The sequence below is a fragment of the Cryptomeria japonica genome, chromosome 9 (genome assembly GCF_030272615.1).
Source record: "Cryptomeria japonica chromosome 9, Sugi_1.0, whole genome shotgun sequence".
Classification (NCBI taxonomy): domain Eukaryota; kingdom Viridiplantae; phylum Streptophyta; class Pinopsida; order Cupressales; family Cupressaceae; genus Cryptomeria; species Cryptomeria japonica.
Genome location: NC_081413.1, coordinates 9,905,173 through 9,925,065, shown reverse-complemented (window position 1 = coordinate 9,925,065; position 19,893 = coordinate 9,905,173). Strand labels below are relative to the sequence as shown.

The window sequence follows — 19,893 nt, the reverse complement described above, 5'->3', positions numbered from 1 at the left end:
TTATAATGTTTTAATTAATATTGACAAATTGGGCCTCATTATGCTTAATGTGAAATTTAACAATAGGCTAAATTGACGAACGCGTGCAATGAACATTTAATTTACCATTGGCGAAATAGGTCCAGGGTACAGGGTCATTTTACTATTTTTGGTGAATAACGAAGGTGATCTAATACCCACGTCCGAGTGATTCTAGGTGAAAAAAAAGGTTATCGCCTTTTGACCCTAAGATTGTTTTGTTCCTTTGGGCCCACTTCCTAGCCCCTATTCTAACTTTCAATAGGTTCTTTATTTTAGCGGTATTGTTTAATGGATGGGCTATCTAGGGTAACCCTTCTATTTTTTTTAGTTCTCTAATGTATAGGTTGTCTAATCTGTAATGATTTGGAGCCCTTCCCCACTTATTTTAATAAAAAATAGTGAAGTACAAAACAAAAAAATCAACACAATAAGTGAAATATATCAGTAATATATAAATAACTTGTAGCTACAATATAAAGTAAAAATTTCTAGAAATGATTGGAGTATTCTCTAGTCCATGGGGTGTCCAAATTATCAAAATGGAGCAAAATTGCACTTTGGGGTTCCTAGAGTCATATCTTCCAAAAATCTAGCTAAAACATTTCAAACATTCTTGGAGGACACCTTAGTCCCAATGTTTTTCCTATTTAAATTTTGTAACTAACTATTATTTTCTACTCTACACTCTTGTAATCTTCAATGTTGTTAAATTTGAACTTCTACATGTGAAAATGGGGGAAAGTGATTCTATTAAATAGGATCTCGCCTAAGCCAAAACCCGTGTTGGTGTTTGCACCTGCACAATATCTATGATTAATGTCGAAGAGAGATTATCCTCATTAAGAAAGAGGCTAAATAATAATGGAAATGGTGAATTGACAAGATGACATCGTAGGAATAGAAATGGTAGTCAGACAATGCTCTTTAGATAAGTCTTTCAAGTGTTTTATGCAGTAACATGATAACACAATGTAATCAACATGAAATCATACATGAACATAGGTTGTTGTGGCTTTCTACTCAATATGATGAAAAAACAATTCTATAGTACTTGCTTGATCATAAATTAGAAATTATTAAATCTTAGACCTTTTGAATGATAAAAGAATGCTTTATATAGGTCCCACAAGATAACTTTTAATGCAGGCCGACAACCAATGTATAAATGGAAATAATGAGACTAGAACATGAATAACAGAGGCCAACACACATACATTTAATTTGGATGTGTTTAAAAGGATGAGAGCACTTGGAACCATAGTCAACTAAAAAATATTCTAGAAAAAGGAGGGGTAACATGTAGGGATCTAGAACATAGGACCTTGCCCTAAAATAGCATATGCATAGATTTAAGTTGTGGGTTTTTCAATTAAACTATAGGGTAAGATAAATCCCAAATATGTTGAAAATTATCTAAGAGAAATGACACTAAACTAGGGGCCCAAAAAGAGTGAAATTGTAAAGGGATGCAATTTACTAAACTACATTTGGCCCCCACTTTAGTGGTAGTACATGACCTTAGGTCATACTTACTATAAAGAAGAGTAAGTAGCCAAGAGAAAGAAATACAAGTGATACGATATCACCAAATCAAAGGGAGATATCCCTCAACCTTAGGATCTTATCAACTCACAAAAAAACATCCAAAATAAGATATACAAAAAAAATGAAAACACAAGACAAAAAAATACAAACAAAACAAAAATAAATAAATAAATAACAAACGGAAAGGAAAAGAACATATAAAATGTCGATACCAAAACAAAGGCTCTAAGTCAACTACTTAAAGCAACTTGAATATAAAGATTATCTCAGCTGCTAAGAATCATCTTCATAATACTATTCCAAAAGCACAAGTGGACTTATAGAAAGTGACAAGAGAATACACTGAATTTTTCTGACAATGGTTCAAAAACTAGCAAGTTAAGTTATGTTAGGTGTCTATTGAGAAGCCATGAATTCTACTAGCCAACACATTATGTCATGTTGGGTGATTCATTTTTATAGCATGGATTCCACTAGCCAACAAGTCATGTTATGTTGGGTAATCCATTGAATATCCTACTAGACAACAGGTTTTGTTAGATTTTGTAATCCATAAATTACAACAAATTATTACATGAGCAATCTTGACTATAATAAGTAATTAACAACTCAAAAATCATAAAATACTAATAATGATCATGCTAACAAGTTGTGTTAGATGACCAACCCCTCATAAATAATAAGAAACAACATTGACCAAACTAGCAACCCTCTCTACAGTAGTTTATCAACACCTTAGGGAGTGTAAAACATGTTAAACAAAGAATCAAGCTAGAAATTTATATTATGCTAGGTGATCTATAGATCATCAATTCATCAAGGGATGAAACTAGTAAGCCACTCCATATTAGATGACTAAAATAGTGGTATAATATTCTATTAAATTTGTTAGAGATAGATTGATAACAATGCCTCAATGGGTGTTATACAAGACAACACCACCATTTTGGTGGTACATCGATGAACACAAGAAGAAAAAAGGACGCATCGTATGTCATCTTTTAATATGTCAACATGTTAACATATTGATATCTTAAGGAAGATAGAGATCCATATAAAGGATAAAATGCCTTTAACACCAAGGAGATATTCTTAACAAAATGCATGTGTCTAAGCTAGGAGTACATCCTTATAAAATATACAAATATTTGAAAAAGGAAGAGGTTATTATAAATGAAACATCTTGCAACTAGGGTAAAGGGATATTCATAAACGACATCACATAAGAGAATCTATACCATCAAGCATGTGCATCTGAAGTGATGAGAGAAAAAAATGGTCCCAACAAACATAAAAATAATAATTTGTACATGAATTTATCAAAAAGGAACAATCTTTGCAGTGTTCATATAGAAACCAAGTGAATTAATTTAGATGCAAGGGTGAATGTAGGAAAGATTAGGTTGTTATGTTTGTATCTATGTATGTATGTATTAAAATACCTATTTTACAAGCTATCAACATAGTTGAGTTTTAAATATGTATAGATGTAAGAGTGAGTGTATATAAAATGAGTATAGATATATGAGTATGAATGTGTGTGTGTGTAAAATCATTTATAGATAGAATTGAATATATATGTAAGTGTAAACCTATATAATTATGCATATATACATAGACATACACATTTATACATTTTATTGAATTTAAATATTTACATGCATATTTATATATGCATATAACATTTTTATATGAATATGTCCTTTTTTATCAGACTCATATTTTGTTGGCAATTGACACTCAATTGGTTGGTTTCACTATGTTGTCATTGATGGCAACATGGTAATGTGTTTTGACTTTGTGTTTTGGATCAGTTGTGTACCGGCAGACACTTCACAGATACTACATCGGCACTGACACCAATAGGACAAAAGGATTTCCTTGGTTACCAACAATGCAAGCTGACATGGTTTAGTAAAGGTTATCGGTATTGGAGGCCGACATGTTTGGATCCAGCAATGGAAATTGTTTTTAATATTTATGCATTTATGTTATCTGGCCGACATGTAATTTGATATTGTATATATCTTTGAAAGCCACCATAAGGCATGATAATTTATATAAGGTATATAGGTCAGTTTGATAGATCATTTTGACATAGATATGAGATAGGAGATTATGAATATGCGAATTTAATATGGTGCAAAATATATTAGAGGGATCATGTACGTGAGGAAATTCATGTAATGGTTATTCTGGTAAAGGGTTTAGGGTTTTAGACTGGAACAGAAAGAGCTTAAATTGGAATTGTATTCTGGTATAGAAGATGCTATCTTAGCAGTTCACACTTCTCCAGATTGTAGTTTGGATTTTTATGTAGTCAGTGAGGCTCCTTTTGTGATTAAGAAGTGTGCTCTAGGCTGTAAGCCTTCCTACAAGTGCAGGCCCCTCATATTTTGTAATATCTCTTCATATGGCCAGTGGATTGATATTGTGGGTCATAAATCCCACTGTGGTTTTCTCTCTTTGAGTTTTTCCACATATAATTTTTTGTGCTATGGTTCTCATTTATGTGATTGGCTTATTGGTTTCTTTACTTCTTTCAATTCTGTATATACCTGTATACCGGTTGGTGTATGGATGTTTTAATAAGGCTAAAATTGATCATTTTCATATAACACTGATTAACCCTCCCCTCTCAGTGTTATTCGATTCCAACAATTGGTATTAGAGCCTTGTGCCTTGGAGGAAGTCTAACAACTTGAAGAAGACCCTGAATCCAAAATCCATGGATATCGCATTAGAGAAGCAACTTGAGATGACACTTGAAGATTATGATGCTGAAAGGTTAAAGAACTTAAAGCTACAAGATGAATTGAATTTTGCTAAGGAATTTATTCATGTCCTACAAGAGAGGCTATCATCTGCTCAAGCTAGGAGGAAGGAACTTTTGCAAAGTCAGGATGATGAAGACAAAGATTCACTTAACGAACAATGTTACAAATTGAGTCACGAGAGCATGGTTATGAAAAATGAAATGCAAGTTATAATTATGAGGATGTATAAGCAGATTGAGGCTAGAAAGAAAAAGGAATAAAATCTTGTTGTATCCCTGAAGAACAAATTTGAAGAATGTGTTAGGTTGGTTCATGACAATGATATGTTGAGAACTTATTTAGTACAATCCCAAAGTAATGAACAAGAGCTTGAGAGACAAATGATAATTTTGAGAGAATATCTAACTACTACAAGTGAGTATAAAGAAAAGTTCAAGATTATCTCAGCATAGCTAGATGAGTTATTAAACAGACAAAGGAAGATTGGAGATTCCAGTGGACTTGGATTTGAAAAAGGACAGAGTTCTGGTATTGCTAATGAAGATAAAAATTATAAGGAGCTAGTAAGGAAATTTAATGCTTATAAGTTCAATGGTAGATATTTTATTTGCAATAGATTTAAACACTGATGGGGTTCACCTAGTTTGCTTAACACTTCACCTACTTGGTATTGCTCAGTCCCACCAACTCACCAAGCCTAGTTTCTATCTAGACCTCCAAGTCCTTCTCAGTCTCTTCTAGGGCTTGACTCTTGACCATTCCAAGGTGTTTTCTTCAAGTGTTTTATCTAGGAACTCTACCAATTCACAGTGCTTCCCATGTGCTCAATTATGGTTTCTTGGCTTCAACTTGTCAAATTTACCTCCTACTGTCATGAGTTGATGCAAAGGTGTGGAGGTGTCTTCTAACATTTTTTTAATGCATTTAGGGTCCATATGAGGTTTGCAATCATTAGGTTTCTTACCGATTTCAAAATCTTGCCTAGAAAAGGGCTACAAGGAATTAGTCCTATTAGGCCTCCAAAATCTGGTTTTCTAGGGCTTGAGTGAAAACAGTCCAGAATACCCTCTAGAAAGTTTTGATTTTCTATAATGATTCACCTAATCTCAAGAGATTTTTTTGGTTTTGGCTTCTTGTTTCACCGTTCAATATGCTAACCTTGAAATGAGGGTTTTGGAGGCTTTTTAGGCCTTCTAGCCGGCAATGACTCGTCAAGTTGGGGTTTGGGAATCAATTGACTTTGTCAAGGATTCTCCTTGCATTGGAAAATCTGTCCCAACTTCATGGAACCCTCCAAAATCTTATATGGTGGTTTGGCATTCACCCCTGCACTTAGCACTTCAATTTCACTTTATTTCCTCTAGCCGGGTTACTCCTGGACTCGCCTAGAAAAAGGTGACAGTCATACTGAAACTCATCTCCAGCACTTGTCCCTGCATATGTACACTATATAGGTGGTTTTCCTCCATGTCCCAATAAGCCATGATAGCAGCATGTGTGGAGTTCATGGGGCAACCATTTTTACACAAACTACTATATACAAGCCAAAACTAGTTGTTTACAAACCAAATCAAGAAAACACCAAATTAAACACTTTAAAAGGGCTCTTGTTGGTAGTCCTATTCATTGTGTTATTATATGCATATTCAGCTTGTGAGAGCACTTGATCCTATGTATGACCATATTCCTTAGTAAGGCACCTTAATAAGTTTCCCAAGCTTCTATTCACCACTTCGGTCTGCCCATCTGTTTGAGGATGGTAGGCTGATCTAAAAGAGAGGTTGGTGCCAAGATTTTGCCAAAGTGTCTTCCAAAAATGACTCATGAACTTTGAGTCCCTATCTGAAACAATTCTCATGGGTAAACCATGTATCCTCACTACCTCTTTGAAGAACAAATGAGCTATTTGGCATGCATCATGAGTAGTCTTGCAAGGCACAAAGTGAGCCATTTTGCTAAATCTGTCCACAATGACATAAATGCTGTCATATCCCTACTTTGTCCTTGGTAAACCTACTACAAAGTCCATACTAATGCATTCTCAAGGTCTATTTGGTATGGGAAGAGGTTGGTATAAACCGACATTTATAGAAGTGCCCTTGGCCTTTTGGAAAACTATGAAAGTTTCCACATACATCTTTACATCTTGATTCATCCTTGGCCAATAGTAATACCTTTGAACCAAATCATGAGTCTTATTGACTCCAAAATGTCCACTAAGGTTGCCATTATGCTTTTCTTGAATGATATTTTCTCTCATTGAGCCTCTAGGCACACAAAGCTGCCCACCTTTAAACAATAGTCCACTTTGCAAAGTAAAACCAGAATACTCACTATGGAAGTGATTTTGATGCTCCTTACACACCTTGTAGGCATTTGAGAAGTATTCATCATCTAGGTACAAGTCTCTAAAACTGTCCACAATTATGCTTCTCAATTGGATTTCTTGGACTATCAAAAGTCTCCTACTTAATCCATCAGCTATGCAGTTTAACTACCCTTTCTTGTGCTTAATGGTGAATGTTTAGGACTATATGTATTCCACCCATTTCATATTTTTATGACTGAGTTTGTCTTGTGAGTTTAGAAAACTTGATGCTTGGTTGTCCGTATAGATTATAAATTCCTTAGGGAGGAGATAATGTCTCCACTTCCTCAAAGCCTGCACTAAAGCATATTACTCAAGATCATAAGAGGAGTATTTCCTCTTGGTATCACTTAGCTTCTCAGTATGGAAAGCTAATGGTCTTTCTTCTTGTCTTAGGATAGAACCTACTGCAACATTTCTTGCATCACATTCCAGTATGAAAAGTTTCTCACAACTAGGCAACACTAGCACCGATTGAGTAGCTATCTTCTCCTTCAATGTTTCAAAACCTTTGTTTGCTTCTTCACCCCACTGAAAATTTTCCTTCATTCCACCTCTAATGGTGTCTAACATTGGTGCACATATAGCATTGAATTGCCTAATGAATTTCCTATACTACTGAGCTAGTCCATGGAAGCTTCTCACCTTTGTTGCTGACTTAGGAGTAGGCCAATTTACAATGGCTTCAACCTTGCTGGGATCCATCTTGAGGTTTCCTTGAGACAACACAAACCCAAGGTAAACCAACTCCTTCTTAACAAACTCACACTTATCCAGGTTCATGGTTAGTTTTTCATCATACAATCTTTGTAATACATCTTGTAAATGATTAATATGATCTACTCTATCCTTACTGAAAATGAGAATATCATCTAGATATACCACCACAAATTTACCTATGAAGTCCTTCATCACCTCATTCATGAGTCTCATGAAGGATCTTGGAGAATTGGATAAGCCAAATGGAATTACAAGCCACTCATAAAGACCCTTTGTTATCTTAAATGCAATTTTCCATTCATCACCCTCCTTAATCCTAATTTGGTGATATCCACTTTTAAGGTCAATCTTGGTAAAGTACTTGGCTTATCATAAACAATCCATGAGGTCTTCTATTCTAGGAATAGGGAATCTATATCTAATGGTGATCCTATTTATAGCTCTAGAGTCAGTACACAATCTCCAAGTACCACCTTTCTTTGTGGCTAATACTTTTCCTAATTAGGCCTTGGTCTAAGAGCTCTTGGATTTCCTTCAATCTCAACAATTTGTTGAGGAGTCATTTTATAAGATGCCTTATTAGGCAATGATGCTCTTGGAATGAAGTCTATTTGATGGCTTATGGTTCTTGTAGGAGGTAAGGTGGCTGGTTGTCCATCAATTACTATGCCTTTGAATTTCTTCAACAAATATTGCACCTCTATTGGCAAATATGGTTGTTCTTTCTTGCCTTCCTCTTTGGGCTTCATTACTAGTGAAAACCCTATACCTTCACCTTCCTCAAGTTTCTTAAAAAAATGCTTTTCACTTACCAAAAGAACATTAAGACCTGCTGCCCTCTTTTCACCTTCCTCAAGGATAGACTGGATCTTGAATGTGACTCCATCTTTCTTGAATGGGTATGCATTCTTGGCTCCATCATGGATAGCTTGTCTATCAAATTTCCATGGTCTTCCCAATAGAATATGGCATGCATCCATGAGCACGAAATCACATAACACCTTGTCCTTATACCTCCCAATGGTAAAATCCACCCATGCTTGCTCATTGACTAGGACATGTTGGCCTTTGTTCAACCAAGTGACTCTATAAGGATTTTTGTGAGGTATCCTTTGCAATTTGAGCTTACTCACTACCTCTTCTTACACAATATTGTCTGTAGACCCTGAATCAATGATCACTTTGTGCACTTTGTCCATCATCTTGCATTTGATCTTAAATAAGGACCTTCTTTGTCTTGTCTCTTCTCTGATCGGGTTTTTGATCAAAGTTCTCCTTATCATCAAGTTGTCAACTACCTCTTACTCTAAGGAAACCTCTGAAGTCTTACTTCTTGAAGATTCTTCCTGAAGATTGTTCACTCTTCTTTCACTACCATGCGATGATGATCCCTTCTCTAGACACCTATATGCTGGATGACCAAGTTGGTTACAATGGTAACACATCATTGTTGCAAAATATGAGGAACCTCTACCTTAGCCACTAGATCTTCCTCTAAAACCACTATTGGATCCCCTTCCTTTATTGAATCCTCCTTTATTAGTGCCACTATCTTGTTGCTCCATGAGTTTAGACTCTCCTTGTGTTCTTTGTTCATTATTTCTTCCTCCAAAGCCTCCTCTATGGCCTCCATTGTCTTTTCCTCTACCCCTGCCCCTATTATTGCTTGAGTCATGTCTTCTTTTTAGTTTTTCCTCCACCTTAAGGGAAATTTGATAGGTTTGATGGACTATTTTTGGGCTCATTAGACTAATTTCTTCTTGGATGTTCCACCATAGACCATTTAGGTACCTAGCAACCTTGAGACTCTCTTCTTCCACCACATGAGATCTAAGGCTAAGTTTGTGAAACTCTTTCATATAGCTATTGACATCAAGGTGTTTTTATCTTAAGTTTTGCCTCTTCCTATGAATTTTCACTTCATAGTCATCAAGGAGATAAACTTCTTTGATTTTGACTAGCATCCCTTTCCAAGAAGAGATGGGTGCTTTGCCCATTTTCTTGCTTTCATCTTGCACAAATTTCTACCATGTGAGAGCAGCTCTGCTCATCCTTGACTTGGCTACCTTGACTCTCTGGGATTCAATTATGCGTTCACATTCAAAATGGTTCTCCATGCCTTGTATCCATTCTAAGACCACTTCTACCTCCATCTTACCAGTGAACAATGGTAATCCTTCTAGTGGTTTTCTATCTCTAACACTTCTTTACCCTTCCCTTATGCACCTTCCACCTTTACCAACACTTCATCTACCTTGGTTTCTACCTAACCAAGCTTACCCTCCAATTCTAGCAACTTCTCCTTCAGGAGTCTATTCTCTTCCTCCAGATCATCCACTTTCTTTTCCAACTCTGTATTGGTCACCATGTTGTTATCTCCTACAGATTTCACTAAGGACATCTACTCACCTAGCCCAAATCTTATAGGCTCTAATACCAATTTGATGGGGTTCACCTAGTTTGCTTAACACTTCACCTAGTTGGTATTGCTTAGTTCCACCAACTCACCAGGCCTAGTTGCTCTCTAGACATCCAAGTCCTTCTCATTCTCTTCTAGGGACTGAATCTTGACCATTCCAAGGTGTTTTCTTCAAGTGTTTTGGCTAGGAGCCCTACCAATTCACAGTGCTTCCCATGTGCTCAATTATGGCTTCTTGGCTTCAACTTGTCAAATTGACCTACTACTATCATGAGTTGATGTAGAGGTCTGGAGGTGTCTTCTAACATGTTTTAAATGCATTTAGGGTCCATTTAAGTTTTGCAATCATTAGGTTTCTTACCAATTTCAAAATCTTGCCTAAAAAAGGGCTACAAGGAATTAGCCCTATTAGGCCTCCAAAATCCGGTTTTCTAGGGCTTGACTGAAAATAGTCCAAAAGACCCCCTAGAAAGTTTGTATTTTCTACAATTTTTCACCTAACCTTGAGAGATTTTTTTGGTTTTGGCTTCTTGTTTCACCGTTCAATATGATAACCCCAAAATGAGGGTTTTGGAGGGTTTTTAGGCCTTCTAGCCGGCAGTGGCTGGTCAAGTTGGGGTTTGGGAATCAATTGAATTTTTCAAGGCTTCTCCTTGCATTGGAAAATCTGTCCCAACTTCATGGACCCCTCCAAAATCTTAGATGGTGTTTTGGCATTCACCCGTGCACTTACCACTTCAATTTCACCTTATTTCCTCTAGCTGGGTTGCTCCTAGACTCGCCTAGAACAAGGTGACAGTCATATTGAAACTCATCTCCAGAACTTGTCCCTACATATGTACATTTTACAGGTGGTTTTCCTCCATTTCCCAACAATTCATGATGTCAGCACGTGTGGAGTTCATGGGGCAACCATTTTTACATAAACTGCTATATACAAGCCAAAACTAGCTGTTTACAAACTAAAGCTAGAAAACACCAAAGTAAACTATCTAAAAAGCTTGAAATGGAATAAAAAATATTGTAACACACTAGAGAAACTCAATCTATTTCTGGATCAATGGGTTCAATCCATTTTCAATTACAAAATGAGTAAAATCAAGCCAAAATGCTGCCAACTAGTATGAAAATGAGTAGTTTCAGATTGTCGAACTTACAAAACACATCCTCCAACCTTGGTAACCATTCAAGAGATGGTACTTATATATTTTTCCATATGTGGAGTCATCCAAGGGCATTGTACAATCCCTAACTCCATCACTAACCAATTCAGGACAAAAGTTGTCATGACAACTTTTTGCAATTTTGCACTTTTCCACTTTTTGGTATTCCCAACCTATGAGACCTATTATAAGTCATCACACATGACTTTTAAAACATTTATAAGACTAATTTAACCATCCCTAATGCCTATACCAATTTTTTACACTTTTGACCATCAAGAAGGTCAACTACCTACTCAAACCCACTATTTACACAAAAATGCAAACCTAAGAAGAATGAACTCAACCTAGGCCTACATTGACTCAAAACACTAACTCTTGAACCCTCTGGGAGTCCTTATTCACTACTGACTTGGCTAGGGTGAGTACAAGACAAAATTGAGAAAACTAAATAGTCTAAGTCCTAGGTGCCCCTGCACCAGTCACATGGCTAGGTAATGTAGAAATAGAGAAAATCAAAACCCTAATTCTGCTCCTGATAAATGTTCCAAATGCAATAAGTATGTTCATAAAACATAAGATTTCAGAATGAATGTTAAATTCTATGTATGTGGAAAATTTGGACATATGGCTAATTAGTGCAGGTCAAGCAATTTCACTAGTTTTGGCAAAGCAATTCAAAGGAACAATGTTACATGTTATGCATGTAATGAGGTTGGACATATTGCTCAATTATGTAGAAGCAGAAATCCACTAGTTGGTAATGGAGGATCAAATGAGAAAGGGAAAGAGAAGGTTAGTAAGATCTGACAAGATCATACTCAGAGATGGGTTAGGAAGACTGAAGAACAATCATCAGATAGGAATCTCCCGGTTACTTATCCAGCAAAGGAGGCTGCTCCTGCATCGGTAGGTAGCTCATCCGGTAGTAAAGCAGATGCCTTAGGGGTAGGCAAAATTCATTAAGATGTTGCATATGCCCTAGGAAGAGGTTTTGGAAGATGTTCATGATATTGGAAATGATTATCCAGCATGGATATGTTCTATGCAAGATCCGGTATATTTCACTGATAGTCATTTATGTCAATGGAAGATTAGGGCTTTTCTTGAAGGCAAAAGATCGAATTGACTTCATTATTGTTCACCTTGCATTTAGAATAATTTTCGAGCAATGCCAGAGCGACTAAGAGTGATCAAAATCGATTCAGAGCAATCAGATTTTTCTTGAGCGATTTCACCGGCATCTTGAAGAATTTGTTGGAGGTTTTCACCAAGAGCGATCAAAAGGTATTTATCTTTAAACATGGAAGTGGAATCATCATCTACACCTAGTTTTGTTGCAAAATCAACTGTAGTAGAGGTCAAGGAATGCACCAGGCCAATTTTTAAGCAGTATCCACATGTGGCTACCCTGCAAGATTCGGTTGGAGCATTTTCTCATGTTCTAGAGGGAGTTGTCTATGTACAAGATGTTAGGGCATATATTCACTATCACATTGAGGACTTGGGAACTTATGAAATTTAGGGCATGTATATGAGTGAGTTGATGGGAGAATCTGGAAAGATCAAACCGGCATTCAAACACATTGAAGACTTAGGGTTTGCTGGCATTTTGGATATTCCAGAATTTGAAGACAAGATAATTAGATAAGTTTTGAGCAGAGTACATGGGGAATTTATATGGTTAGACAGACCTTACAAAATCATGAAAGAAGCCATCTAGAAAATTACTAGTTTACCATTGGTTGGGCAACATCCAAACAAGAAGGTTTCAAATGATTTTGTGAACAAGATCACTGATGTGACATTAACAGAAGATCCATGAGAGTGAGCACTATCACCGACATGAACATCAGATTCGGTAGCATGATCATCGGGTATAAGGTAACTCAGCCAAAACGACTGAATTTTGTTTCCAATTCATGTATTTTAGCTACATAAAAAATGATGAGAGAGAATGTAAGATTGGATCTATGCGATTGGATGCTAGATGAGTTGTTAATAAACCTAAGAAAAATTAAGGGTGAAAAGAAGGGTACAATCTGGTATGGCAACTTGATAGTTTGCTTAATGTTATATTTCATGAAAGATACACAGGGTTTTGGTAAGAGGCAATGGGAATTTGACATCCCGGTAGGGAGACAATTGAAATAGTCAATTGCTTCTTTAGGAAGTCAGAGAGATGATAAGGTATGGGGATATTTCAAAGCATTCCAGAAATCTATTAGGTCTAGGGCAAGGGTACCTTGGCATATTGTAGAAAAATATTCAACTAACATATGCTTCATGGTAAAGAAGGATGAAACAATTATGGAAGCAGTTAAGCTTCTAAAGACTTGGATTGAGGAAATGGGCTATGAGGTGGATGCACAAATTTTTGATGCATATGCAAAAATGTTGATTGATGCACCTATTGATGAGGCAGAGAACCCCTGAGGTACTGCACAATAGAAAACACATGAGGTTGAAACAGAGTTCAACCGGAAGAAGAGAGAGAAGCAAGAAGGAAAAGAAAGCAAATTTGTTGATAAGGTCTCACAAGACATTAAAGCATTAATTGATGTTGTCGTGGAGAAAGGCAGGAAGAGAAAGAATCCAGAAGTACACATTGAGCCTATTACTACTGAGTCTGAATCTGAGGATGACACACCATTGGCATTCAAGAGGGTTGTGAGAAAGAAAATAGAGGAAACAAAGGTTGAAGCTAAAAACAAATCGATTAGGAAGGTTACATTCAAAATACCGAAATAGAAATAAGCACGAAAGGTAACCACTTCAGCTACATCCGATACTACAAAGAGGAAGAAGAAGAATGACATTGATTCTGGTAAGGTTCTACCTAAAACTTGTGCATAATTAGTAGATGAAATGAGTAAGGATGGCATGTTAAATAATGTATAATTCTACTATGATCATTTAGAAGAGGATGAACAAAGAGAGATAAAAGAAGCAATCTTATTATACTTGGATATTTATAAGAAAGCCTTAATAGAAATAGAAAATCAAATACCAGTTGAGCTGTATAATATGTTGGATGCTAGAAAACTGACAGCTATGCAAGAAGATAAGAATATTAAAATTCAAGAGCTATTATCTATTTGTGTTACTATTGTTTTAGATGAAATGGAAAAGGCAATTGAGGTGGCAAATAGAAATTTTTTTAATAGCAAACATAGAATAACTAGTCTGATGCTAGGAAGGGTAAATGAAATAATAGCATGGGTTAAGTTCCTTGGAGAGAATAGAGGATTCTTTACTTCACCAGAAACCAAAACAAATACTGTTGACACCTCGATTGAAGGAAAAGGAAAGGGGATTATCGGTACCCCACCCTCAATTTTGAAAAATATTAAGATAGTGGAAATCCAACCCCCAGTAAATACAGATGTATAGACAAACATTGAAATACTGGTTAATACAAAGAGTGAACAAGTTAATATTGTACAAGATACTAATATTAAGGATAATAGTCCTCCAGGTACAAATTTATAGGTTGAGGTTACAGTTCCTACAAAGGAACCAGTAGTTACACAGACTACACCAAGTGGCGAAGCCACCAGTGCAAGTGAGGAAGTTATAAAGGATAAATCTTCATAAGAGAAGAAAGGGAAATCTGATAGGAAACCGATAGTTGGTCCAACAATTTATACCTCACAGGTCGAAAAGAAAAACATAACAGAGATGAGTCCTAATGAACTCATGATGATGGCAACAAAAAAACTAATGAAGGAGGGATCCACAGATAAAGAGATTATTGATCAATCAATCAATGGTCTACATAGACTAGTCCCAGAGTGAAAGATTGAAAATAAAGTGAGCCCATCCGAGAAGCTTAAAATAATTACTAAGCATATTTCAAAGTATTTTCAATCCTTACAACAAATTTCAAACTGACAAGCACTAGAGAGGTTTACTTAGTCTAAGAGAGCTCCATTTGATCAGGTAATTGAATCTAAGAAGAAGAAGATTGATGAGAAGCTGAAACTAATAGAAAATTCCTCGAAGCAATATACAAATATATAGGGTATGTTGTAACACTGATATACTTATAGCTAATGTGGATAAAAAGATAAAAGAAATTCAGGAGAAATTGCAAATATAGCTAATTCTTTTGATCGAATGATTTCATTAACTACATCAATTGATGGTCAAATTTTAATTTTCGAGAGCCAAATTTCTATTCTTGAGAAGGAAAGAGACATAATAATAAGAAGAGCCAGAAGTATGAGAGGCTTGGTGAGACCCCGGTTGGACTCACTCAGTGTACATAAGAAAGAATGCATGGATATGGTGGGAAAGCCCACACCAGTAGAGGTGAATGAGAAAGAGTCATTTGCACATATATTGAGTGGACTTGTATCTATTTCCACCACATTCAAAACACATTGGGATACTTATCTTGAGCTACTAGAGAGGGCTTATCCGCAAATTTTAAAATTTGTTAAGCTCTGATAAGACATTTTGGGATACTCATTGTACTGTCTTTTTTCTTTGACATGCTTTTTAGAATTTTTGATGGCATTGATGTCAAAGGGGAACTAATATATATGTGAAAAATAATAAAAGGAGTTGTATACATTTGGGGGAGTTACGAAAATATGAAGTATTTTGCATTAATGGATATTCAGCTCAGGGGGAGCAGGGCAGGATGAAACCGACAGATGAAACCTTGACCATTTTTTACATGAGTGTTGCCATCAATGCCAAAGGGGGAGATTTTTGGCAATTGACACTCAATTGGTTGGTTTCACTATGTTGTCATTGATGGCAACATGGTAATGTGTTTCAACTTCATGTTTTGGATCAGTTGTGTACTAGCAGGCACTTCACAAATACTACACTAGCACCAGCACCGACATGACATAAGGATTTCTTTGGTTATCGGCAATGCAGACCGACATGGTTTAGTAAAGGTTATCGGTATTGGAGGCTGACATATCTTGGATCCAGCATCGGCAATTGGTTTTAATATTTATACATTTATGTTATTTGGCTGACACGTATTTTGATATTGTATATATCTTTGAAAGTCGACATAAGGCATGGTAAGTTGTATAGGGTATATAGGTCAGTTTGATGGATCATTTTGATATAGACATGAGATAGGAGATTATGGATATGCGAATGTAATATGATGAAAAATATATTAGAGGGATCATGTATATGAGGAAATTCATGTAAGGGTTATTCTGGTAAAGGGTTTAGGGTTTCAAACTAGAACAAATAGATCTTAAAGTGAAACTATATTCTGGCATAAAAGATGCTATCTTAGCATTTCACACTTCTCAGGATTATAGTCTGGATTTTTATATAGTCAGTGAGGCTCTTTTTGTGATTGAGCAGTGTACTCTAGGCTGCAAGCCTTCTTGCAAGTGGAGGCCACTTATTTTTTGTAATATCTCTTCATATGGCAAGTGGATTTATATTTTGGGTCACAAATCCCACTGTGGTTTTTCCTCTTTGAGGTTTTCTACGTACAATTTTATTTCTTATGATTCTCATTTATGTGATTGGCTTATTGGTTTCTTTACTTCTTTCAATTCTGTATGTATCGGTATACCGGTTGGTGTTTGCATGTTTTAATAAGGCTAAAATTGATCATTTTGGTATAACACTGATAAACCCCTGCCTATCAGTGTTAATGGATTCCAACATATTTTTCTTATCTTCATCTTTACTAATAAAATTTTTATCTCATCTTTTAAAATAAATGTTTTTTTAAATTATAATTATATTTATAACTCATACAACCTTATATTACACATATTTGTATGTTCATGATTTTCCTTAGTCTCATCTATATAGTTATTATTTACATGGTTCTTCTATTTATCAAATTTATTTACATTTTTACCCATTTTTATAGTAGAAATATTTTTTATTAATAAACTAGATGACTCTTCATATTACTAACATATCCATCACACTTACTTTTTAAGTTTATATTTTATTAATTATTCTTTTTCATGTATTTTTCTGATTTCAATTTGATACATTTCTCTCATATAATCTCACTTCCCTCATTCCGTGACATTTACACTTCAATTCCATATATAAATCCTCTTCATGATAGATCGAGTATGATCCAAAATGTAGATTGAGAAACATACACATTTGAAATAAGAACCTTGCACTATTGAATTATTATGTATCTAAAGTAGTCCATAAATAGTGTCTATTACTGATAATAGGCTTGATAGGTGTTATCCACAATTCCTACAATTATTAATTTTTTATTATATAACTCATCTTTGGAATCTAAACCAACTTATTGAGACTACATATCCGCTAATAATGATTTTAAATTTCAAGGAATCTACTAGACTCTATATAACTTTTATTTAAATTCTTGAGAATTAAACAATGTTATTTTAGGATCTAGCACAATTTAATATGCTACGGACATTTGATCTTATTTTGTATGTGAATAAATTATAAAGCATGGTGATTTATGTAGAGCACAAATGCATTAATAAGACAATAATATCACAACTTCCTTTGTTCCTACACTATGGTATACAATAATTTGCATTTGAAGAAGGTATGGGTCAAACCTCTTGTTGTTGTGAATAAAGGTATTTCTACTATTTCATATACACATTAAGATTATTTAGGTCCTAGGAATATCTCTAGAAGTATTAGTTCTCAATTAGATCTTCTCTTATCTATTAGCATTTAATTAAGTACTAGGTCATTTATTATTTATCAAGTTAGTTGTCTCATTATATAGAATCAAGACACATGTCACAAAAGTGTCTAATCCTACCTCTCAGCCTTTCCTATATAAGCCATAATTTGTATATTTTGTTAAATGTATGCCCGATATCAATGTAATCCATTATGCCCATAATTAGAAATTATTTTTCTCTTGTTGCTCTCTATCTTTTCATTTTATTGGTTATCCTAAAAGTTAGTTCTACATTTTGACTCTCGAGCTCATAAGTTTTTACCACAATCTGCAATTTTCACGATTCTTGTGTTGTTGAAGTATTGAAGAGCTCTTTCATGCCATCTATGCTCTTTTTCTAGATTTAGCCTCAAGTATATCTTATTCTATTTTTTTATCACGTTTTCATTCTAAATAATCATTCAGACTTGTTTGGACTTACTAAGATGTTTTTTTTAATAATGAAATCACTTTATTTCATCCCTATTTTGTGTATTTGTTTATGATTTTATCATTTAAGAAGTGTCTCATTGTAATAATAATGGGTTGTGACTCATCTTTCTATAATTATGTTAACTAAAGATCATTTGTTTTGATTAGATTAAACTAAGAGAGGCCCAAAGCAATACATAGCCACTAAAGCAAGGAAATCTAGGGTCTCATGAGGAGTGAGAGCCCCAAACCAGAGGGCCAGCGACCAAAAATAATAGAACCTAGCTGACACCCATAACCAAACACCACAAAACCACAAAACAAGACTAGAATAGACTAAGAATAATTATGTTAACATAATTTGAATAAGTACTTGTAATAATATATTAATTAAAAAATTAAACAAAACTTACTTTTAAGAAGGCCCAAAACGGTTTAAAACAATGAACAAGGAAACAGGCGTTGAGAAATGATAATTTGTAAACTTGAGAGCAGACCTCATCTTAGATGGTGGTCTTTATTTTACAGTATGAATACAAAACAACAAATTTAATGAGGTGGTTTGAAAGTGAACCTTCTCTTAAACATACAGAAATCTAGGTAAACACAAGTTACAACATATGAATGAAGTAGTTCAGGGTTTCAGAAATTTTCTTGTAAATTTCGCAATGCGAACATAACAGCCTACATGCTCTAATCTCTCCTCCTTATGACGAGCTTTTCTTGACCTCATGTTGTTTTAGTAGTTGTAGTGCTAACCGGACTGCTGATTCCTTGGCGTTTGCAGGTAAACAAAACTAATATCGCACTGCTCACTGCACTCACAACAACAGGGAGAACCTTATACATCTTCTCTATATTGCTTTCAGGAGAGGGATACAGACACTGCACAATGTTTTGGTCTGTTAGGGCCATCACACTAAACACCACAACTGCCAAAATTGCATGTAACAAGTCCTTCAATTTAAGCTTATAGTTTGATTCATTAGAAGGCTTCACTTTACTACCAGTGACCAAAACATTTAAGGTAGCAATCCCATAGTGCACTTTGCCTGTGGATGAATCAGTGAAGGTGTCTACCAATGAAAAAACTAAACACGCAATCCCAAGAATTCCCACAGCTATTCCAACCAGAACCTTGTTGGATGTTTTACAGTCTCCATTGTCGTAAAGAAGGTTTGAGAGAGCCTGAAATTCAAACAATATTCCAGTGGGTAATATCTTTGTAATGTTTGATGCAGAGGATAATGTGGAATTCACGACCTTGGTAGTTGTTGTCTCGGTTGAAGAAGATGTAGCAGATTCGCTCTTTCCTTCCTCGATGGACATCACCTTGCTGTCAGATTGCACTATTCTTCGTCTTCTTACTCCACTAGTGATTATGCAGTTCTCTTGAAAATAAGATATATGTGCTGAAGAAGATCACTAGATTTATATGTGTTTGCAAAGCAGTGGCTTGTGCTTATATAATGTTGTGGTAATTGGATCTTCTCTGTAATGTAATCTGTATTGCACAGCCGGCAGGATTTCAACTTGGACTGATTGTTTCTATGATTTGACTTTGGTTTGTTTTCGCGTTTTTTGAAGGTCTGTTAAGAAAGATTCGTCGAAATATTTTTTCCGCAGAATGGTAGTTGCTACTTTCTTCGTTTCCTAGTATTTGCAAATTATGCTGACTGCCTATAAATGTAGCACATGTTTTATCGCTGAGATGGATGGAGTAATTCGATTTGTCCAAGTTGATAAGTTGTAAATGTTGGTCAAGAATCATAATTGTATTT

At 35.3% G+C, this 19,893-nt stretch overlaps 1 protein-coding gene across 1 annotated transcript; it reads right to left on the bottom strand.

Moving 5' to 3' along the window:
• Positions 1-18,841: 18,841 nt before the first annotated feature.
• LOC131858243 (protein DMP3-like) lies at positions 18,842-19,441 on the bottom strand. Its single transcript, XM_059211423.1, has one exon. The coding sequence runs from the start codon at positions 19,439-19,441 to the stop codon at positions 18,842-18,844; it is 600 nt and encodes a 199-aa protein (XP_059067406.1).
• Between the last annotated feature and the right edge of the window lie 452 nt (positions 19,442-19,893).